This window comes from Anomaloglossus baeobatrachus, chromosome 2 (assembly GCF_048569485.1).
Source record: "Anomaloglossus baeobatrachus isolate aAnoBae1 chromosome 2, aAnoBae1.hap1, whole genome shotgun sequence".
NCBI lineage: Eukaryota > Metazoa > Chordata > Amphibia > Anura > Aromobatidae > Anomaloglossus > Anomaloglossus baeobatrachus.
Window position 1 is genome coordinate 675,598,402 of NC_134354.1, and position 23,206 is coordinate 675,621,607.

The following is a 23,206-nucleotide window of genomic DNA, read 5'->3' on the forward strand; positions in this document are numbered from 1 at the left end:
CTTTCATTTGTTCATTTTCATATTTTTTAAATTTATTACTTTTGTCAAATGCAAGTTACTTTTGTGATCATTGTGGGTTTTTCCTTCATTAAATGAGGAGTACCAACAATTTTGACCTCGTATGGAGATGACCAATTGTTTGGACATTTGCTATTTGGTAGCCGAGAGGAGAACATTTTAGTTACTCTTGTAAAGACAAGGTTAACTCGAATCTAAATAGTCATTACAACACCAAAGATAACGTACCTTTCCACAGACGTTTCCTGGTCCTGTATTGGACAAAGAAAAATAAATGAAAACTTATTATGCAGAAGTTCTTGTACATGCAGGATTACAATTTTAACGTGAATCTTGTTAACCTCAAGAGAACATGTCAAATATTTAGATGCCTAAACCAGCGTTATGTCATACTGTATGGTAATACAGTGTCAAAATATGCCTTCTAATCAGTAGGAAAAAGAACTATGGAAGACTAGGTATACACCACTCCTAGTCTGTTTTGAGGTCTTTGCCACCAGTGTTTAATGGTCATCGCTCAAATGTTCAGAGCTCTGTTCTATACACGGTTTACATCCGGTGGGGGTGTTAGACAGTCATTAATCTGAAATTGATGATCCATCTTGATCATCAATATCAACGTACTGGACATTTTCAGCCGGTCTTTACACAGTGTTTAATACTGTATATTATCATGGTATAGTGGCATGGCTCTGATCTAAGTACCCAAATGCTCATCTCAGACTAAATTTAACTCCTCATTTAAACTTCACAATGGCCAATTTTTCATTTTTGAATACTTGTTCACCCCTTCTCCCATCTATGAGCCATCAGTTTTTTTATTTGGCCGTCGACATAGCCGTGTGAGGGCTTATATTTTGCATGAGTTGTAGTTTTGAAGCACACCATTTATTTTAGCATATAAAATTACTGCAGCAAGATGGCAAAAAACATTTCCGCCTTAGTTTCTTGGGAGTTAGTTTTTATGGCATTCATTGAAGGGTAAAGATTACCTGGCCATACAATTTTCCTTTTCCAGGTCAGTTCAATTACGGTGATACCAAGCTTAGTAAATTTTTTAAATTTATTTATTTTAAAATTCCTTCGACATGTGACGTACTAATATGTCATATGCCGACTCCCTGACTTCGATGCTGGCTCGCAAGCCAAGCCCGCATATTTTCCGGCAGAAGTTGGCTGAAATATTCAGCCATCATCTGCCTCTAACAGCTGCGGGTGAATTGCAGGTCCGCCCGTGGCTGATAACCTGTTAAATGCCAATGTCAAAATCCAACAGCAGCATCTGATGCCCTTTGGCAGGGGAGGGGGAGGTAGCGATGAAGGATATTCTATGCACCCATCGGTGTGCCCATGATGCAATTGCAGGGCATTGATTGACTTCCGTGACAACTAGGAGTCTGCTGAAGACGCCAATGCTAGTCATGAAGGTTTTTGTGGAAAGCAAGCATTTAGAAGGCATTCATAGGAGTCCGTGATTTTCAGTAATGGACGGCTGTGTAAAGCACAAGCTATTGGATGATCTCAGGTTCAAGTTCCATAAAGGACTTGAGATTTTTTCCCCCACCACTTAAATGGAACAAAAAAAGACAAAACAAAACTGCTTGTTTGGCTTCTGCATAAACATAATGACCTGGAGAATCGTACTGCCAGGTAATTTTTACCATAAAATGGATGCATGCATAAACAAGTTGCGCTTTTTCTGCAATTTTACAGTACTTGTGATTGCACTAGAAAGAGGGCAAAATATTCCATGATAAAATGGATGGTGCCATTCAGAAGCACAACTCTTATCAAGAAACGAGCCATCACATGGCTAGGTCAAAGAAAAAACAAAAAACACTGCAAAAAAACAGATTAAGGTGGTTAATTCCGTAGTTTACATTTTTTTTTTTTATATATTATATAAAAATCGGTTTGTATTGCCATCAGACCCTTCAGCAGGCCCCCCCGCTACCATGACAAGCCACAATATTGTTGCATATAGCCCAGTGTGAGTTTGTGCATGCGTACATTGGTGATTGCACCATTTAAATGGGATATCCAGAACTGTGCGTAAACACAAAACAATAACTGCCCAAGCACTAACAGACTGGTATTAACTACCTGCTTGTTGTGCCCACTGTAGTTCTACACCAGCACAGACCACGCCGTGATCATTTGTGATAGCAAAGAACTATGCTGGACACAACAGGCAAGTAGCTAGCAACTACCAGTATGTTAGTGCTTTGGCAGTTTTCTGTTTTTTTTTTTTTTTTTTTTTAATAAATCTTTTGGTATCCCCTTTGAATGTCAATCACTGACAGCAACAGTTAGTGGTGTTATGAATAAATGGAGGTGTTAATTATGGTGATAAAATCTAAAAAAGGCATTTTTCAGGTTTTAGTACTTGTGCACAAATGTAAAAAAAAACACACTGCTTTATTTCACCTGACAAATATGGGCTCTCTTTAAGCTGGGAAAACTTTTTTCCAGTTCATTAATGCCTTTTTGGAGGGACAAGAGCTGTTCGTTGAGTCGGCTGACACATTCATTTCTTCTTTGTTTAATTGCATTCTCAAGGTTTTCCAATCTGTGATTGATGATAATTTCTTCATCAGCCAAAAGTTGTCGAAGACTTTCAAAACCTGATTTCACCATTTTACGTTTTTGGAAAACTTCAGCCTGTAAAATGTAAAGAAAATTATATATCAATCATTTTTACGTAGCCTTTTCAGTCTTAAAAGGGAAGCAGTCACCAGGCGTTTCGTATATAAGCCAAAGCCAATGCTATGCTGGCACTAGTCAGCTGATTCTATACAGACCTTTATAGGAGTTAGGCCTGGCTTAACTATATAATAAATAAGGTGCTCGGAAAAAGCAGGTATCCAATATATAGAAACATTCCGGCACACTAATGAAGCTTACACGAAAAAAAAGGATTTTTTGTAAAGGTTTTTATTTTTGCGTTATTCTTGTGAGGGTGTCAAAAAGTAAAATGTCCAACGTTACGACCACAATCTTTGGTCTTTTTCAAGAACTATAATATACAAAAACATAAAAAAAAATAAGTATATGAGTACAACAGGTATATTGAGCAGCATATACAATAATCATAATATGTAGCATATCCACATCATTTTTAAACATTGGCCCCTATTGGGAACGGCCTATCCCTCCGTACGTGAATTTTCTGAACCCCCATTGTTTTGCAACAAAAGGCCTAAAAATCTAAAGAATCTGGTGAGCGCCAATATTGGCTCAAATAAGATCCTTTCACGTCAGACATTCCTGGATACTCCCAGAAAGGGCAATTTCCCCACGGGTAAGGTTGTTACACTGTAGGCATTGCAAGCAGGGGATTCTTTTTTTTTTTTTTTTTTTTTTTTTACACATCCTCTTTCCGGAAAAATCTTCCCTATTCATAATTTTTTTTTTTACTTGTGATTACACATTTGTTGTTTACTTGATCAAGTGTCCATTTGGTCTCTGATCTGTTGGGGAAACCACCCAACATATCCGAGAGAATCAGCAAGCACAAATCCACCATTCGGTGCAAGCAGATTTTACTCCCTATTACCCATCATTACATTACTCAAAATCACACAATAGCACAATTAAGATATCAAGTTATAGAACACATACCCCCTATGAGGAGGAGTGGCAATAGGATCCAGTTGCTAAAAAAGAGGGAGGCATTCTGGATCCATACATTAAAAACCTTAGAGCCAAGAGGCTTAAATAGGGGCTTAGTATACAGCACTGAAGATTAAACATTTTCTAGAAATCTGCAGCAGTGTCAGTGTCTTACTCGATGAATCTAGCTGTAGCACGGGCTTCTCCAACTCTCGCTTTCATAGAGCTTAATAGGTGCTGTACCAGATATACATTTTGTGTGCGGACAGTACGTCTTGCTTTGACTGGAAAGCGGTTCACAACCATCCTAAAGTGTAGAAGTTTAAAAGGCGAAGTGTGCATGGGGTGGGGACAGTTGGGATGGAGCTGCATTGAGGAAACAATCTTGACAAAATTCCCAACTCAATTTGTTCACATGCAGATCCAAACTTGCAAGGAACCGCTATGATACTTCACTGTTGCTTGGAGAAACTCATTGTACTGCTCTTCAAAAATTCCTTCTAAAACTTGAGGCCACCTTCACACGTTCAATAACTCACCTTCGGTCCGACGGGTCCACTGAACGGAGATCGGAACGCAGTGTGAACGTGGCCTTATACTTTTCTCCAGAATCATTGCTCTTTTTAAGCTTAGTATTTGTAAGGCTATGTCTGCACGTTGCTTTTTACCTGCTTTTTTGCTGCTTTTTCAACTGCAGCGTTTAATGCCAAAATGGATGCGTTCTGCTATCCAAGCAAAGTCTATGGGAATTTGGGTTTGTCCGCACTATGCAGTTCAAACTGCAGCCTTTTTGTTGCAGAACTTTAATCAAAAACTCAGCTTTGCAGTGCAAAACCCAAATGGCAAAAACAATTGACATGCGGACATAGCCTTAGCCAAAACCTGGAGTGGAACAAACCAAAAAAAAAAAAAAAACAAAAAAAAAACTAAAAACTGAACATGTGAATGTGGCTTGAAGGAGTACCTAGAAGAACTGATGGTGCTTTGAAGATGAAGGGTAGTAACATGAGCTCTTGATTCGATTTCAATTTTTCTCACTGAATTCCCTTTACAACATTTTTCCACAGTACTATATACAGTCGTGGCCTAAAGTTTTGAGACTGACAATATCTGCTTTTCAAAAAGCTTACTTCTTCACTGTTTTTAGATCTTTCAGCAGGAGGTTTCTATGGTTAATGAAGTATATCCGGTGATGCCTGAGGTCGGTGCGAGTTTGTAGACACCAAACATGAATAGGTTTACTTTTATTTAAGGGGTTAAAAAAAAAAATTCACAAGCTTGTCCAAAAAAAGTGGTGCATGTTTTGCGCCATTTTCCAAAACTCATAGCGTTCTCATTTTTCGGGATCTGAGGCTTAGTGATTGCTTATTTTTTGCATCTCAAGGCGACGTTTTTAAACGGTACCATTTTTGCGCAAATGCTACGTTTTCAGCGCCCGTTATTGCATTTTGCGCAAAATTTGCGACCAAAAAACGTAATTTTGGCATTTAGAATTTTTTTGCCGCTACGCCGTTTAACAATCAGATTAATTGATTTTATATTTTGATCGGGCATTTCTGAACGCAGCTATACCAAATAGGTGTACATTTATTTTTTTAACCCTTTAATTTTCAATGGGGGTGAAAGGGGAGGTGATTTGAACTTGTGTTTTTTTATTTTTTTTTAAACTTTTTTTAAACTGTTTTTATTTTACTAGTCCCCCTAGGGGGCTATAGCGATCAGCAATCTGATCGCTCTGCCCTATCTGCAGATCACAGCTACAGAGCTGAGAACTGCAGATTTGGTGCTTTACTTTCAATACCGGGTGTATTCCGGCATTGAGAGGAAGTGACTCATGTTAGCTACAGGCGTCATCACATGACCCTGTGCTACCATGGCAACCACCGAAAGTCACGTGATCATATCACGTGACTTCCGATGGGGGTGGGGTAAGTCACTGTAATGGCCGCGGGTGGAAGCAATTCCAACGGCGACTAGCAGGCACACATGTCAGCTGTTGAAAACAGCTGATTTGTGCGCGGATCGCCGCGACCTGCCCACGGCAGGTGGCGGGGATTAACCTCACACGATCCATGACGTACCCAGTACATCATGGGTCGTTAAGGGGTTAAGAACAGTTTTAGACTAATTTGAGGGTGCTGAATTCAAATCTGATCTTATAATTTCTCTATCACATCACATTTTTGCGCTATAGGTATATATCCCATTTTCATGAATTCCATGAAAAGAAGGGAATTTTGTTTACTTACCGTAAATTCCTTTTCTTCTAGCTCCAATTGGGAGACCCAGACAATTGGGTGTATAGCTACTGCCTCCGGAGGCCACACAAAGTACTACACTTAAAAGTGTAAGGCCCCTCCTCTTCTGGCTATACACCCCCCCGTGGGATCACGGGCTCCTCAGTTTTAGTGCAAAAGCAAGAAGGAGGAAAGCCAATAACTGTTTTAAATACAAATTCAACCCGAGAAACAACCTCGGAGAACTGAACTGTTCAACATGAACAACATGTGCACCCGAAAAAAAAAAAAAACTTCCTAAGAAAACAGGGCGGGTGCTGGGTCTCCCAATTGGAGAAGCAGTCCCTGGGTGGGTAAAAATACCTCGTGATAGGGCCGTCAAACAGCCCTTTCCTACAGGTGAGCCACCGCCGCCTGAAGGACTTGTCTACCTAGGCCGGCATCCGCCGAAGCGTAGGTATGCACCTGATAATGCTTGGTAAAAGTGTGCAGACTCGACCAGGTAGCCGCCTGGCACACCTGCTGAGCCGTAGCCTGGTGCCGTAATGCCCAGGACGCACCCACGGCTCTGGTAGAATGGGCCTTCAGTCCTGATGGAATCGGAAGCCCAGCAGAACGGTAGGTGTGAAGAATTGGTTCCTTGATCCAACGCGCAAGGGTGGATTTGGAAGCTTGCGACCCTTTACGCTGACCAGCGACAAGGACAAAGAGTGCATCCGAGCGGCGCAGAGGCGCCGTGCGGGAAATGTAGATCCTGAGTGCTCTCACCAGATCCAATAAATGCAAACCTTTTTCAAATTGGTGAACTGGATGCGGACACAAAGACGGTAAAGTGATATCTTGATTGAGATGAAAGGAAGATACCACCTTGGGAAGAAATTCTGGAATTGGACGCAGAACTACCTTGTCCTGGTGAAACACCAGGAATGGAGATCTGCATGATAACGCCGCCAGCTCGGACACTCTCTGAAGAGACGTGACCGCCACTAGAAAGGCCACTTTCTGTGAAAGACGAGAAAGGGAAACCTCCTTCATAGGCTCGAAAGGCGGCTTTTGGAGAGCAATTAGAACCTTGTTCAGGTCCCAGGGCTCCAACGGCCGCTTGTAAGGGGGGACGATATGACAAACCCCTTGCAGGAACGTGCGTACCTGAGGAAGTCGCGCCAGGCGTTTCTGAAAAAATACGGATAGCGCGGAGACTTGACCCTTAAGGGAGCCAAGCGACAAACCTTTTTCCAACCCAGACTGCAGGAAGGAAAGAAAAGTAGGCAATGCAAAAGGCCAGGGAGAAACTCCCTGAGCAGAGCACCAAGATAGGAATATCCTCCACGTCCTGTGGTAGATCTTGGCGGAGGATGGCTTCCTAGCCTGTCTCATGGTGGCAACCACTTCATGAGATAAACCTGAGGCCGCTAGGATCCAGGACTCAATGGCCACACAGTCAGATTCAGGGCCGCAGAATTCAGATGGAAAAACGGCCCTTGAGACAGCAAGTCTGGACGGTCTGGTAGTGCCCACGGATGGCCTACCGTGAGGTGCCACAGATCCGGGTACCACGACCTCCTTGGCCAGTCTGGAGCGACGAGAATGGCGCGGCGGCAGTCGGACCTGATTTTGCGGAGCACTCTGGGCAACAATGCCAGAGGTGGGAACACATACGGTAGCCGGAACTGCGACCAATCTTGAACTAAGGCGTCTGCCGCCAGAGCTCGGTGATCGTGAGACCGTGCCATGAAAACCGGGACCTTGTTGTTGTGCCGTGACGCCATCAGGTCGACGTCCGGCATCCCCCAGCGGCGACAGATCTCCTGAAACACGTCCGGGTGAAGAGACCATTCCCCTGCGTCCATGCCCTGGCGACTGAGAAAGTCTGCTTCCCAGTTTTCTACGCCTGGGATGTGAACTGCGGATATGGTGGATGCCGTGTCTTCCACCCACGTCAGAATCCGCCGGACTTCCTGGAAGGCTTGCCGACTGCGTGTTCCCCCTTGGTGGTTGATGTATGCCACCGCTGTGGAGTTGTCCGACTGAATTCGGATCTGCTTGCCTTCCAGCCACTGTTGGAAGGCTTGTAGGGCAAGATAGACTGCTCTGATCTCCAGAACATTGATCTGAAGGGTGGACTCTTTCCGAGTCCACGTACCTTGAGCCCTGTGGTGGAGAAACACTGCTCCCCACCCTGATAGACTCGCATCTGTCGTGACCACCGCCCAGGATGGGGGTAGGAACGACTTTCCTTTTGACAATGAGGTGGGAAGAAGCCACCACCGGAGAGATTCCTTGGCTGCCTGAGAGAGGGAGACCTCCCTGTCGAGGGACGTCGACTTCCCGTCCCATTGGCGGAGAATGTCCCATTGTAGTGGACGCAGATGAAACTGCGCAAAAGGAACTGCTTCCATTGCTGCTACCATCTTCCCTAGGAAGTGCATGAGGCGCCTCAAGGGGTGCGACTGGCCCTGAAGGAGAGATTGCACCCCTATCTGTAGCGAGCACTGTTTGTCCAGTGGAAGTTTCACTATCGCTGAGAGAGTATGAAACTCCATGCCAAGATATGTTAGTGATTGGGTCGGGGTTAGATTTGACTTTGAAAAGTTGATAATCCACCCGAAACTCTGGAGAGTCTTCAGTGCCACGTTCAGGCTGTGTTGGCATGCCTCTTGAGAGGGTGCCTTGATAAGTAGATCGTCCAAATACGGGATCACGGAGTGACCTTGCGAGTGCAGGACTGCTACTACTGCTGCCATGACCTTGGTGAAGACCCGAGGGGCTGTCGCCAGCCCGAAAGGTAGAGCTACGAACTGCAGGTGTTCGCTTCCTATAACGAAGCGTAGAAAACGCTGATGCTCTGGCGCAATTGGCACGTGGAGATAAGCATCCTTGATGTCTATTGATGCTAGGAAATCTCCTTGAGACATTGAGGCGATAACGGAGCGGAGAGATTCCATCCGGAACCTCCTGGTTTTTACGTGTTTGTTGAGCAGCTTTAGATCCAGGACGGGACGGAACGACCCGTCTTTCTTTGGCACCACAAACAAATTGGAGTAAAAACCGTGACCTTGTTCCTGAAGAGGAACAGAAGTCACCACTCCTTCCGCCTTTAGAGCGGACACCGCTTGTAGCAGAGCATCGGCTCGGTCGGGCGGTGGGGAAGTTCTGAAGAAGCGAGTTGGAGGACGAGAGCTGAACTCTATCCTGTACCCGTGAGACAGAATGTCTCTCACCCAACGGTCTTTGACCTGTGACAGCCAAATGTCGCCAAAGCGGGAGAGCCTGCCACCGACCAAGGATGCGGAGAGAGGAGGCTGAGAGTCATGAGGAAGCCGTCTTGGTGACGGTTCTTCCGGCTGGCTTTTTTGGGCGTGATTGAGTCCGCCAAGAATCTGAGCCCCTCTGATCCTTTTGAGTCCTTTTGGACGAGTAGAATTGGGACCTGCCTGAGCCTCGAAAGGACCGAAAACCAGACTGTCCCCTCCTCTGTTGGGGTTTGTTTTGTCTGGGCTGAGGTAAGGATGAATCCTTACCCTTTGAGTGTTTAATGATTTCATCCAAACGCTCACCAAACAATCGGTCACGAGAAAAAGGCAAACTGGTTAAGCACTTCTTGGAAGAAGAATCTGCCTTCCATTCTCTCAACCACAGGGCTCTGCGTAAAACCACAGAGTTGGCTGACGCCACCGCCGTACGGCTCGTAGAGTCTAGGACAGCATTAATCGCGTAAGACGCGAATGCAGACATTTGAGAGGTCAAGGGTGTCACCTGCGGAGCAGATGTACGTGTGACCGTGTCGACCTGTGTAAGGCCAGCTGAAATAGCTTGGAGTGCCCATACGGCTGCGAATGCTGGCGCCAACGACGCTCCAATCGCTTCATAGATGGATTTTAACCAGAGCTCCATCTGTCTGTCAGTGGCATCTTTAAGTGCCGCCCCATCTTCCACTGCAACTAGAGATCTGGCTGCAAGCCTGGAGATTGGAGGGTCCACCTTGGGACACTGTGTCCAGCCCTTGACCACGTCAGGGGGAAAAGGATAGCGTGTATCTTTAAGCCGTTTGGAAAAACGCTTATCTGGATAAGCGTGGTGTTTCTGGATTGCGTCTCTAAAGTCAGAGTGGTCCAGAAAAGTGCTTAATTTACGCTTGGGATACCTGAAATGGAATTTCTCCTGCTGTGAAGCTGCCTCCTCCGCAAGAGGAGCTGGTGGAGAAATATCTAACATCTTATTGATGGACGCTATAAGATCATTCACTATGGCGTCACCATCCGGGGTATCTAGATTGAGAGCGGCCCCAGCATCAGACTCCTGATCAGTTACATCCGCCTCATCACACAGAGAGTCGTCCCGCTGGGACCCTGACCAGTGTGATGAAGTTGAGGGTCGCTCATAGCGAGCCCGCTTAGGTTGTCTGGGACTGTCGTCCGAGTCAGAGCCGTCACCCTGGGGTGCATGTGACACCCCCGGAGCTAGGAAGTGGTCCAGCTGAGGGGGACAAGGTGGCAATGAATCAACAGTGCCCATGGTCTGAGTTACTGGTCTAGACTGCAATGTTTTCACCTGGACAGCATTCACAGGTGGTTCTCCCTGGGTCACCTCTAGCAGCGGCCCCGGCTGAGCAATTGCCACAGGGGCCGAGCACTGCACACAATGGGGGTCAGTGGAACCTGCCGGTAGAGTAGCCCCACATGCGGTACAAGCAGCATATAAAGTCCGTGCCTTGGCACTTTTGCTTTTTGCGGACGACATGCTGTTGTCTCCTTGAGAAATCTAAGGAGGGTATATAGCAGAAAATCACCAGCGACTGTACAGTGCAAAGTATTGCCAGCACAAAATACAAAGTACACTATGGCACAAGTGGGGGAGAGCCCTTGAGGGCTGCTTACCGCCCGCTGAAAAGCGGGTGTGAGGTCGTAGAATCCCTTGTCTGAGTCTCCCCGTCTCCCCTCTGCAGCTCAGCGTGCAGGCAGGAATGGCTGCCGCCGTCCTGTGAAGAGGGGCGGACCGTGGGCGTCACAAACAAAAGTGCGGGAAACTGCGTCCCACTGTGCCTAGTGTAAGGGCTGGAGTATGTAAAACAGACTCCAGCTCTTAGCGCTGCTGGTCTGTACAGCGTCCCGCCCTCCTCCTGACTGGCAGGTCTGGGGGCGGGAACGATACGAACTAGGCCGCAAAAGCCGGGGACTGTAGTAATCTAGCGCGGCCGTCATATATGCACGGCCAGCGCGGAAGTCCCCGGCGCACCACAAATCCCAGCCGCGACGCAGTAAAAACTGACCCCCGCGGCCGGATCGGCCGATCGTACTAAGTCACCTCACTCAGCAGAGCTGTAGTGAGTAACGGCACAAGCGCAGCAGCGCTGTTTACCCCGGCGCACTAACACACCCAGCAATGCTGCAGTGTGCGTGCGATAAGCACGGGGACACGGAGTACCTTGATGGAGCAGGGTCCTGTCCCTGAGGAAACTCCGCTCCGTATCCAGCAGATCCTCCAGGGGCTGTGGATGGAGCACGGCCTCAGTGCCCGGAGACCGGTAAAGTCCCACTTCACCCAGAGCCCTAATGGGGATGGGGAAGGAATCAGCATGTGGGCTCCAGCCTCCGTACCCGCAATGGGTACCTCAACCTTAACAAACACCGCCGACAGAAAGTGGGGTGAGAAGGGAGCATGCTGGGGGCCCTCGTATGGGCCCTCTTTTCTTCCATCCGACATAGTCAGCAGCTGCTGCTGACTAAACAGTGGAGCTATGCGTGGATGTCTGGCCTCCTTCGCACAAAGCATAAAAACTGAGGAGCCCGTGATCCCACGGGGGGGTGTATAGCCAGAAGGGGAGGGGCCTTACACTTTTAAGTGTAGTACTTTGTGTGGCCTCCGGAGGCAGTAGCTATACACCCAATTGTCTGGGTCTCCCAATTAGGAGCGACAAAGAAATATAAGTAGTATCAAAAGTGCCAGTTTATACGGTTCACTAAGGTAAACTTAGTTTTCATTTAATCTCCCAATAAATGAGAATCTTTTCTTTCTTTGAACATGCATAATTCTTATTTGTTATGATAAGTAAACAGTTTTCAATGTACACAACAATCATGTGCAGGCACTGTTTTATTTATTGAAATTTTAAATGTATTTTGATATTTATTGTTTTTATCCTGCTGTTTTTCTGTTAGGTGGGGGGGGGGGGGGCAGAAATTCAATGAACAACTCAGGTAGCTAACAACTTTTATACTTTTATCTTGTATTTCTCTGCAGGATGTTTTGCTGATCTAACAATGGCCTCTACATCTTGCAGAAGACAATGCTCATATGATCCAAATATTTTTTGTTACATCTATCGAAACTTTACTGTGAAGACGCAGAGGTGCAACATTACTTTGTTAAGAGGGTGTATTTTGCGTACTTCAAAGTAAAACTTTGAGACCAAAACAACCATTAAGCTCCTCACAAAGTGTGCAAAACCTGTATTGAGAGCTTGAGATCATGGTCTCAAGGAAAGAATGCTAAACTTCAGTTTGGAGGTCCTATGGTTTGGAGAGAGCCAAACAATTATTTAGATTGACTGCTATTTCTGCCTTGTCGATGTAAAAGGCTTCAATTAGAAAAACAAGCAATATATTTGCAATAACACTAGTATCCCTTCAGCTAGTCGACCAGTTGCCCATAGTGAAGACATACCTGTTGCAAAACATACTGCGCTTCCAGAAAACGTTGACACAGATCTCTCCTCACATTGTTATTCTGATGAAGACCGTTCAGATATTTTTCAGCCATGTGATTAAGATTGTGGCAAACCAATTCTGTTTACGCAGTCTGCTTTGAGTGATCTGGTTAGAGATCTTTGTCTACCAAAAGAGTCTGCTGAACTATTGGCTTCAAGACTACTAAAGAATCGAATGTTGAAACCCGGTACAAGTGTCTCATTTTATAGTAACAGGGAAGCAGAACTGCGCAAGTATTTCCATTCAGATGGCCAGCTTGTCTACTGTACTGATGTTAAAGGGCTACTTCTCTTTATGGGACTTCCAGCATATGATTCAAGGGATTGGAGGCTTTTTATTGATGGTTCCAAAAGTTTAAAAATATTACACAATGGAAATAAGTATGGCTCTGTACCAATAGGTAATTCTGTAAAACTTGAAGAATATAAACACATCAAGATTGTTCTAGAGAGGTTACAATATAAATGTTTATGGGTGGTTAATTTGTGTTTTGAAAATGGTTAACTTTCTTTTGGGTCTGCAAGGAGGGTACACAAAACACCCTTGTTTTCTGTGCTACTGGGACAGTAGAGCATTGGGTGAAAACTGAATGGCCTCAGCGACAGAGTTTGGCATCTGGTGATAAGAATGTCATCCATGATCATCTAGTGGATAGGAAGAACATTGTCTTTCCTCCCTTGCACATAAAACTTGGATTGATGAAGCAGTTCGTCAAAGCTCTCAATCACAGTGGAGAAATGCTTTAACTATATATGTTCAGCTTTTCATGGTCTTCGTGAAGAGAAGAAAAAGGCTGGAATATTTGATGGACCTCAAATAAGAACACTTATGAGAGACCCAAATTTTATCACATCAATGAATAAGACAGAAGACAGAGCTTGGAATGCATTTTGTAATGTGGTGCAGAATTTTCTAGGGAATAAGAAAGCAGACAACTATGAAGAGATTGTGGAAGAGCTACTAATAAGTCTGCGAAATCTTGAATGTAGAAGGAGTATCAAGATTCACTATTTACACAGCCATTTGGACTTTTTTTTCCCAGAAAACCTTGGGGATGTGAGCGAGGAACAAGCAAGCTCTGCACTGGTGTAAAAAAAGGATTCAGCTTTAGGATCAGTTTGAGACATAATGGCACTTTGATTTTACAGGACTTGGTGCACTTTAATGCCTCAATTTGCATTATTTGATAATTTGATGCCTGAGCTGTGTAACTGCTGTCAGGTGTTACTGCCAGCACTCAGTACTGTACTGCAAACAAGAGCCAGGAAACAAGCCAGCAATAAGCAGGCAAAGTATTTATAAGAGCACGGCTGCAATGTTCTTACAGAGGTGTAGAACAGCCAATTACATCTTGATTGGCTGTGCTGAACTCGGTGACTGAGTGCAGATGCAGAAATCAGTCAAGATGAGTGCTCAGTATGCAAGCTTAGGGGTATACCTTTTTAACTCCACTGTCACACCAAGGGTGCACTGAAGCCCCCTCACTTGCTTACTTAATAGAAGGTTTAGTTAACATACCAAGAAAAAACAAAAAAAAAAAACAAAAACACCCCACCACACACCAAAAACAAAACCGCAGCAGTTTTTTTTTTTTTTAAATAGGGCCCAAGTCCCCTACATACCTGCATAATTGGCTTCGTTACCATTTTACAGAGTGACAGTTGTGTATGATGGCCTTAAATATTAGGCTTGTGTTATACTCCCTGATAGCGACAGGTTTGGCCAACAGTGAAGTGTATGTGGTTACCCGAGATGTATGAGAAAGGAGGCATCTGGCAAGTCTGAAGTTTCGGACTGCCGAGCCTTTACTTTTCCAAGGGATAAGCCGCTGCCAGGAGTATGGCAGCACCTCTCCGAGAACACAGCAACGCTCCAGTTTATGGGAGATGGCTGCCGGCCAAATCAAGTTTGCCCACAAGCCATTTAAAGTGAATGAGGAGAGGGTTATTAGACAATTCTACTGGTTTATGCAATGATGGTGAAAAGACAGTGACCTTGTTACCCTTCTTACAGCTACAGAGTGAATCAACAATTATTAAAAAAAATAAATAAAAAAAAAATAAAAAAAAATATAAAATAAATAAAATAATTTTAACATGTTCCACGCTTAAGATTATTCCCAACACTAGAGGGATAAGTATACCTGAAGCTCTACAGCTCTTTCTTCTTCTCCAGTCTTAAGTTGCATAATATTAGCAAGCTCCTTTCTTAATGCCTGCAGATGATCTTGAACTTCACCCTGTGTAAAGTATGATAATAAAGAGTTGATAAACTATGCAATATGTCTTTACAACAATTTAAGTGCCTTGAAAAAAGTATTCATACCATATGAACTTTTGCACTTTTTTGTTTTCCCCCCACGTTACACCCACAAACAAATGCATTTTATTGGAATTTTAACCCCTTTATGCCATGGCCATTTTTCTGCTCAGTTTTTTTCCTCCTTCCAAGGGCTATGAACGGTTTTATTTTCCAGTCAATATAGCCATACAATGGTTTGTTTTTTGCGGAACGAGTTTTACTTTTGAAAGACAATTAATTTTGAATTAATTGAAAGGGCAATTCCACAATTGTTTAAAACACAACCTTAAAAGCGCACTATGGTACAACTGACCTGGTTGTATGATTCACCAGATTTTTACGACACCAAACTTTTATAGGATTTTTTACATTTTTAAATAACCTAACCTTGCTCTTCTCCCCAACATTATCCCTGACCTGTTTGATGTATTCCTTGGTTTTCATGATGCTGTTTGATCCCTAATGTTCTTAAACAAACCACTGAGGCCTTCACAGAACAGCTGTAGTTATACTGAGATATTACACACAGGTGGACTTCATTTACTAATTAGGTGACCAAATGGTCACTGAGGATTTTATTTATTTAGGGGGTATCCAAATGCAGGAGGGAATATAAGGCTATGTGTGCACGTAGCGTTTGTCCCTGCAGAAATTTCTTTAGCACTTTGAACAGCACACGTGCGCTTCAAATCGCTGCAGAAAGCGTCCGGAATGAAGAAAAGAAAAAAAAAAAAAAAAAGCAGATTTCATGCGCTCTGAGTGCAGCCCCTCCCATGAACAGAGCGGGGGATGCATGCAGAGCACAGGAAAGAAGTGACATGTCACATCTTAGAACGCGCGCTTCGGGCAGCAGCCGAAGCGCTGCGCTCTAATACGCCACGTGCGCACGGCTCCTGCATAATCTTCATAATTATGCTGGGGACGCAGGACGCATGCAGTTACGCTGCGGTGCAGATCGCAGCGTAACTGCATGCAAATACGCACATAGCCTAAATCTGAATATTTATAATTTTAAAACCTCTTACGGCAGATCTTTTTCCCCTCCCTGATCAGGCCACATTTTCCAATTCTGACTTGTGTCCCTTTCTGGGGATAACTTCGATTCTCAGAAAAGTTTTGTTCATGACACGTTATACTTATTATTGGTAAATTTAGGTTGCTATTTATTGCATTTATTGACAAATGCGAAGCTTCAAGCAGGATGTTCTCAGACGGAAAATGACCACTGAGCTTAGTGTCATCAGCAGGTTGCAACAGAGAGGCCACTTTCATGGCATTTTTGCTTCAGTGTTTGGATGACAATGCCAGGAGTGCAACTCACAGACGGAAACTAATTGAAGGACTGACACCTGTTCTGTGTTTTGGTGACACTCCTGCTTTGGGCATAAAAATACCAATGAAACACAGTTGCAGAGATACTGACCTGTGCAAGAGGCCATACAGAAAGACTGGAAAAGTCACAGAAAGGCAGAGAAGTGGACGTCCTTTGGCCACATCCCACCCTGATGACCCCTTCATTGTGAAACATGCCCTTCAGAACCCGGATGATGAATGCCACACTGGGCTGCTTGCTGGAGTTTCTTTACAATCATTTTTTCTCGAGTGCAGATCTACAAGCTCAGACTGTTGAGCTTTGTATAGCCCTGTCCACACCACTGATCAGCAGCTGTGTACACTGTACTCTGGCTAGTAAGCTGCCAATTAGTGGTGGTGGGCGGGGTTATACAGAGCTCTAGTCCTCAATTGATAATTTACTGCTGTTAAAACAAAGAATAAAACTACACTAAACAGAACAGTAAGATACTTTGCTCGAGTCAGGGTCTCGGTCGCCACGTTATTTTGCTCTGAGATTAAGCGCCAAAAACCTGGTCACTGATTGCCTTTAAGCTAAAGCTCTCAGCAGCGATCATGTGGGCACCACTCCGGCCACTTGCGGGAGAACACTGTAAAATAGGACTACCGATATACCGTATTTTTCGGACTAAGACGCACCTGACCATAAGACGCACCCTGGTTTTAGAGGAGGAAAATAGGAAAATAAAATTTTAACCAAAAAATATGGTCATGACACACTGTTATGGGGCAAGGATCTGCTGCTGACACTGTTATGGGGGTAATGTCCCCAAATTCTCTACTAAAAAGGTACCCCATTCTGATAAGGATCCTCCTGCCTTTTATATGATCCTGCTCATATACCCCCCATCCATCCTGCTCATGATATACCCCCATCCATCCTGCTCATGAAATGCCCCCATCCATCCTGCTCATGAAATGCCCCCATCCATCCTGCTCATGAAATGCCCCCATCCATCCTGCTCATGAAATGCCCCCATCCATCCTGCTCATGATATGCCCCCATCCATCCTGCTCATGATATGCCCCCATCCATCCTGCTCATGATATGCCCCCATCCATCCTGCTCATGATATGCCCCCATCCATCCTGCTCATGATATGCCCCCATCCATCCTGCTCATGATATGCCCCCATCCATCCTGCTCATGATATGCCCCCATCCATCCTGCTCATGATATGCCCCCATCCATCCTGCTCATGATATGCCCCCATCCATCCTGCTCATTATATGCCCCCATCCATCCTGCTCATGATATGCCCCCATCCATCCTGCTCATGAAATGCCCCCATCCATCCTGCTCATGAAATGCCCCCATCCATCCTGCTCATGAAATGCCCCCATCCATCCTGCTCAAGATATGCCCCCATCCATCCTGCTCATATGCCCCCATCCATCCTGCTCAAGATATGCCCCCATCCATCCTGCTCATGATATGCCCCCATCCATCATGCTCATGAAATGCCCCCATCCTGGTAAATGGCGTGTATCCTGTGGCACAGGAAAAAAAAAAACAAAAAAAAAACCAAACGTTTATACTTACCCTTCCTCACTCCCTGAAGCACCGATCTCTGTCTCAGCTGCAGCGCCGCTGTGTGGAGCCGTCACCGGTGTCTGCAACATCGCGTCTTCCTGTCTGTGCCGGCGGTAAGCTGATCGATTCTGGTGGATACTAGCGGCGCGCACAGCGATGACGTCATCGCGGTGCGCGCCGTAGGGTCCAGATCAGCTGACCGCCGGTATAGACAGGAAGACGCGATGCTGCAGGGGGGCGGCTCCACACACGGTGACTGGTGAGTACACTGATTCACTGCACCCCGCGCTGATCATGATGCACGGGGGGCAGTGAATACGGCCGCACATGATCACTTCAGGCTGTAGTTGCCAGGGGTGATCACGTCCGGCTGTTAATTATGTACGCACTCCCCCCCGCCCACCTGTCAGCGCCGGTTTCGCTGAGAGATGATGGGCGTGCATATGTAATGAGCGGGCCCACGTGGTCACGGCAGGCTGTTACAGCCTGCTCGTGCCGTCGATGACCCGCTGCACCCTCATTCCCCGCAGCCTTATAGTCAGACCATAAGACGCACCCCCCACTTTCCCCCAACATTTGGGGGGGAAAAAGTGCGTCTTATGGTCCGAAAAATACGGTAATATCGAAAAAAGGATAAATATTTTAAAAAACCTTTATCACATGCTTTAGGCTTCACAAATAGCCACACCAACCTTTAAAAGGGGGTCTCTGAGAATGCGAGAAAAACAGCCGCAGACATTTCAAGCTGCAAACCCATACTAGTCAAGAATCAGGATGGATTCTAGTCTGAAGAAACGGTGCTTGAGACATGCAACTTCATAGGAGCAGCATCAAGAAAAAAGGATCTGCTCACTCAGCCAAAAAGCAAGGCAGGAGCATAGAACACAAAACAACAAAAAACACACCACACAACAAAACACAGATCATACAACAAAAAACAAACATGAAACACCGAACAAGGATACACAGTATGCTCAGTCAGCCAATGAGAAGCTTCCTATTCTGCTATAGCCCTACTTTGTGCCTGAGTGAGCAGATCAGGCATGTTTGGTCACAGTGTTGCTCCTCTGACAGTTGAGAGACTTTTAGAGTGGTGCCTTTTCAAACTACACCCATCCTGACACAAGACATCTTGCAGCTTGAAATGTGATGGCTGCCATTTTTTTTTTTTTTTTTTTTTTTCCTTTTTAATTGATTCTCTGGGAATATGTTAAAAATAAAAAATTATAGCAAAAATCCAAGTGACAGCTTCCCTTTAAATATCCAACAAACATCACCAAGCTTTAAACAATTTTGCCACCTTTTTATTTTTGGGTTGTGTCACTCCATTGTAAAAAATATTCACATTTATTGCTGTACTTACATGTGGCAGGTTTATTGTGGAAATTCTTCCATTGAAAAATAAAGTTCATACATTTAATCCACTTGTGGACATCTGCCGGTACAGCTGCACCAGGACCCCTATCTAGTATCTAGGGTCACACTACACTCTGAGCCTGAAGTCTCTTATAAAAAGGCTCCATAGACTTTCATTGTAAGAGACTTCAGGCTCAGAGTGTAGTGTGACCCTAGATACTAGATAGGGGTCCTGGTGCAGCTGTACCGGCAGATGTCCACAAGTGGATTAAATGTATGAACTTTATTTTTCAATGGAAGAATTTCCACAATAAACCTGCCACATGTAAGTACAGCAATAAATGTGAATATTTTTTACAATGGAGTGACACAACCCAAAAATAGAAAGGTGGCAAAATTGTTTAAAGCTTGGTGATGTTTGTTGGATATTTAAAGGGAAGCTGTCACTTGGATTTTTGCTATAATTTTTTATTTTTAGCATATTCCCAGAGAATCAATTAAAAAGGAAAAAAAAAAAAAAAAAAAAAAAAAATGGCAGCCATCACATTTCAAGCTGCAAGATGTCTTGTGTCAGGATGGGTGTAGTTTGAAAAGGCACCACTCTAAAAGTCTCTCAACTGTCAGAGGAGCAACACTGTGACCAAACATGCCTGATCTGCTCACTCAGGCACAAAGTAGGGCTATAGCAGAATAGGAAGCTTCTCATTGGCTGACTGAGCATACTGTGTATCCTTGTTCGGTGTTTCATGTTTGTTTTTTGTTGTATGATCTGTGTTTTGTTGTGTGGTGTGTTTGTTGTTTTGTGTTCTATGCTCCTGCCTTGCTTTTTGGCTGAGTGAGCAGATCCTTTTTTCTTGATGCTGCTCCTATGAAGTTGCATGTCTCAAGCACCGTTTCTTCAGACTAGAATCCATCCTGATTCTTGACTAGTATGGGTTTGCAGCTTGAAATGTCTGCGGCTGTTTCTCGCATTCTCAGAGACCCCCTTTTAAAGTTTGGTGTGGCTATTTGTGAAGCCTAAAGCATGTGATAAAAGGTTTTTTAAAATATTTATCCTTTTTTCGATATTACCGTATTTTTCGGACCATAAGACGCACTTTTTCCCCCCCCAAATGTTGGGGGAAAGTGGGGGGTGCGTCTTATGGTCTGAATGTGGCTGCGGGGAATGAGGGTGCTGCAGTGGAGCGTGTCATCGGGGCACGAGCAGGCTGCAGAAGCGCCTGCCGTGACCACGTGGGCCCGCTCATTACATATGCAGGCCCATCCTCCCTCCCATCTCTCAGCGGTGAAGCCGGCGCTGACCAGTGGGCGGGGGGGGGGGTGAGCGCATAATTAACAGCCGACCCGCATGATCATCCCTGGCAACTACAGCCTGGAGTGATCATGTGCGGCTGTATTCACTGCCCCCGTGCATCATCAGCACGGGGTGCAGTGAATCAGTATAACTCAACCGTCACCGTGTGTGGAGCCGTCCCCCTGCAACATCGCGATGTCTTCCTTTCTGTGCCGGTCAGCTGATCTGTGTATAGAGCGGTGAGCACAGCGATTAAGTCATCGCTGTCCGCGCCGCTAGTGTCCACACAGATCAGCTGACCGGCACAGACAGGAAGACATCGCGATGCTGCAGACAACGGTAACGGCTCCACTCAGCGGCACTGCAGCTGAGACAGAGAGGAAGATGATCGGTGCTGCAGGGAGTGAGGAAGGGTGAGTATAAACGTTTATTTTCTTTTCTGTGCCATAGTATACAGTCCATATACCAGGATGGGGGTATATGAGCAGGATGGATGGATGGGGGTATATGAGCAGGATCATATACAAGGCAGGAGGATAGTTACCAGAATGGGGTACCTTAGTAAAGAATTTGAGGACATTACCCCCATAATAGTGTCAGCAGCAGATCCACGCCCCATAACAAATGTGTCATGACCATATTTTTAGTTAAAATTTTATTTTCCCATTTTCCTCCTCTAAAACCAGGGTGCATCTTATGGTCAGGTGCGTCTTCTAGTTTGAAAAATACGGTACATTCTATAAGTCACTTCCGGGTCCTGCAGAGCAGTGTGACCCGGAGATACTGACATCACTGAGAAGAGGAACAGAATGGTGCTGGACACCAGAGACAAAAATGGTAGGCGAGTGTATTATCGCTCACACTTAATCACGTACACACATTCCATCAAACAAGGTGGTGGGAGCTTCTTTAATTAGGTCAATGGCGCGGCTGTTTTTGTTGTATTTCCTCTGTTTCCCTTGATATAGAGCGCTGCTTACAAGGAACCTGACAGCGCATATCTCACCTGTGGCTCGCGCAGCCTGTATCAGATAGTGGCTGTATGATCTCTGCCAGGCACGTATGACTCAAGCACTGCAGACATGCAAAGAAAAAAAACAAACTTCAATAGCCGTCAGGGACTGAGCCGCATGACATACTAGTCAGACATACATGACCTGCTGGCCTCTCCCTGCTCACAGCCGGTGACAGAGGTCTCTGTACAGGCACACAGGAATACTTCACACCTGTCACTGGCCGTGAGGAGGGAGAAGCCACCGGGTAACATATCCGACTAGTATTTCATGCCGCTCAGTCCCCGACATTATTAAAGGAGGTTTTTCTTGGAATCTTCTCAACGCTTTAGGGCCACACATACCTCGCTGTGATCATACAGCCACCGCCTGGTACAGGCTGCCCACAGCCCATTCGTATCAGATGTCAGAAGCACTTTATAAAAAAAAAAAAAAAAAAAAAAAAGAGAAGGAGTTGCTCAAACTACTACATGTACTGTAAAGAAATTGTCTGACTAAAGGATTTAATGGGGTTTAAATATGGCAACAATAAAAAAAGAGAATTTTGTTTACTTACCGTAAATTCTTTTTCTTATAGTTCCGACATGGGAGACCCAGACCATGGGTGTATAGCTACTGCCTCCGGAGGACACACAAAGTACTACACTCAAAACGTGTAGCTCCTCCCTCCGGGCTATATACACCCCCTGGATGACAATCTAACCAGTTCAGTGCAAAAGCTGAAGGAGGACATCCACCCATAAGTAGAGATAGAGTAAGACTCGGAAAAACCGGAACTCTGTCTACAACAACAGCCAGTGAAAACACACGGAACAAAAACTGCCAACAGGCAACAGGGAGGGTGCTGGGTCTCCCATGTCGGAACTATAAGAAAAAGAATTTACGGTAAGTAAACAAAATTCTCTTTTTCTTCATCGTTCCTTATGGGAGACCCAGACCATGGGACGTTCCAAAGCAGTCCATGGGTGGGAAATAAACCAAACTGAGAAGTAGGCAAAACCTAACTTCACAAATGGGCGACAGCCGCCTGAAGGATGCGTCTGCCCAAGCTCGCATCTGCCGAAGCATGAGCATGCACTTTGTAGTGCTTCGAAAAAGTGTGCAGACTGGACCAAGTGGCAGCCTGACAAACCTGCTGAGCCGTAGCCTGGTGCCTGAAAGCCCAGGAGGCACCGACAGCTCTGGTCGAGTGCGCCTTAATCCCTGGCGGGGGAGGCACCTGAGAACACTGGTAGGCATCGGCGATAGCCGACCTAATCCAACGAGCTAGGGTCGGTTTAGAAGCAGAGAGACCCTTGCGCTGACCCGTGGTTAGCACAAAAAGTGAGGTGCACCGCCTAAAAACGGCGGTGCGTGACACAGATTCGGAGCGCCCGCACCAAATCCAAGGTGTGCAACGCCTTCTCAAAGCGATGCACAGGGGCCGGACAAAGAGAGGGCAATGAAATGTCCTGGTTAAGGTGGAAAGAAGACACCACCTTAGGGAGAAAGTCCGGAGTCGGACGAAGAACCACCTTGTCTTGGTGAAACACCAAAAAGGGGGATTCCGAAGAGAGCGCAGCCAAAATCAGAAACTCTCCTGAGAGAAGTTATGGCTACTAGAAAAACAACTTTCTGTGAAAGTCTAAACAAGGGAACCTCCCTAAGAGGCTCAAAGGGGGGGTTTCTGTAAGGCCGTGAGGACCAGATTAAGGTCCCAGGGATCCAAAGGCCGCCGGTAAGGAGGAATGATGTGAGCTGCGCCCTGCATGAAGGTGCGCACCTGAGCCAGTCGGGCGATA

General features: G+C 45.4%; 1 protein-coding gene across 2 annotated transcripts in view; it reads right to left on the reverse strand.

The window, feature by feature from the left end:
* LOC142292064 (E3 ubiquitin-protein ligase TRIM39-like) overlaps positions 1-23,206 on the reverse strand; it is a 75,274-nt gene that overhangs the window by 8,253 nt on the left and 43,815 nt on the right. For both annotated transcript variants that reach the window (XM_075337149.1, XM_075337148.1), the window contains 3 exons: positions 14,718-14,813; positions 2,446-2,679; positions 247-269 (listed from right to left, as the gene is read on the reverse strand). In XM_075337149.1, the coding sequence (XP_075193264.1) occupies positions 247-269; positions 2,446-2,679; positions 14,718-14,813 (353 nt within the window). The remainder of the gene's footprint in view (positions 1-246; positions 270-2,445; positions 2,680-14,717; positions 14,814-23,206) is intronic.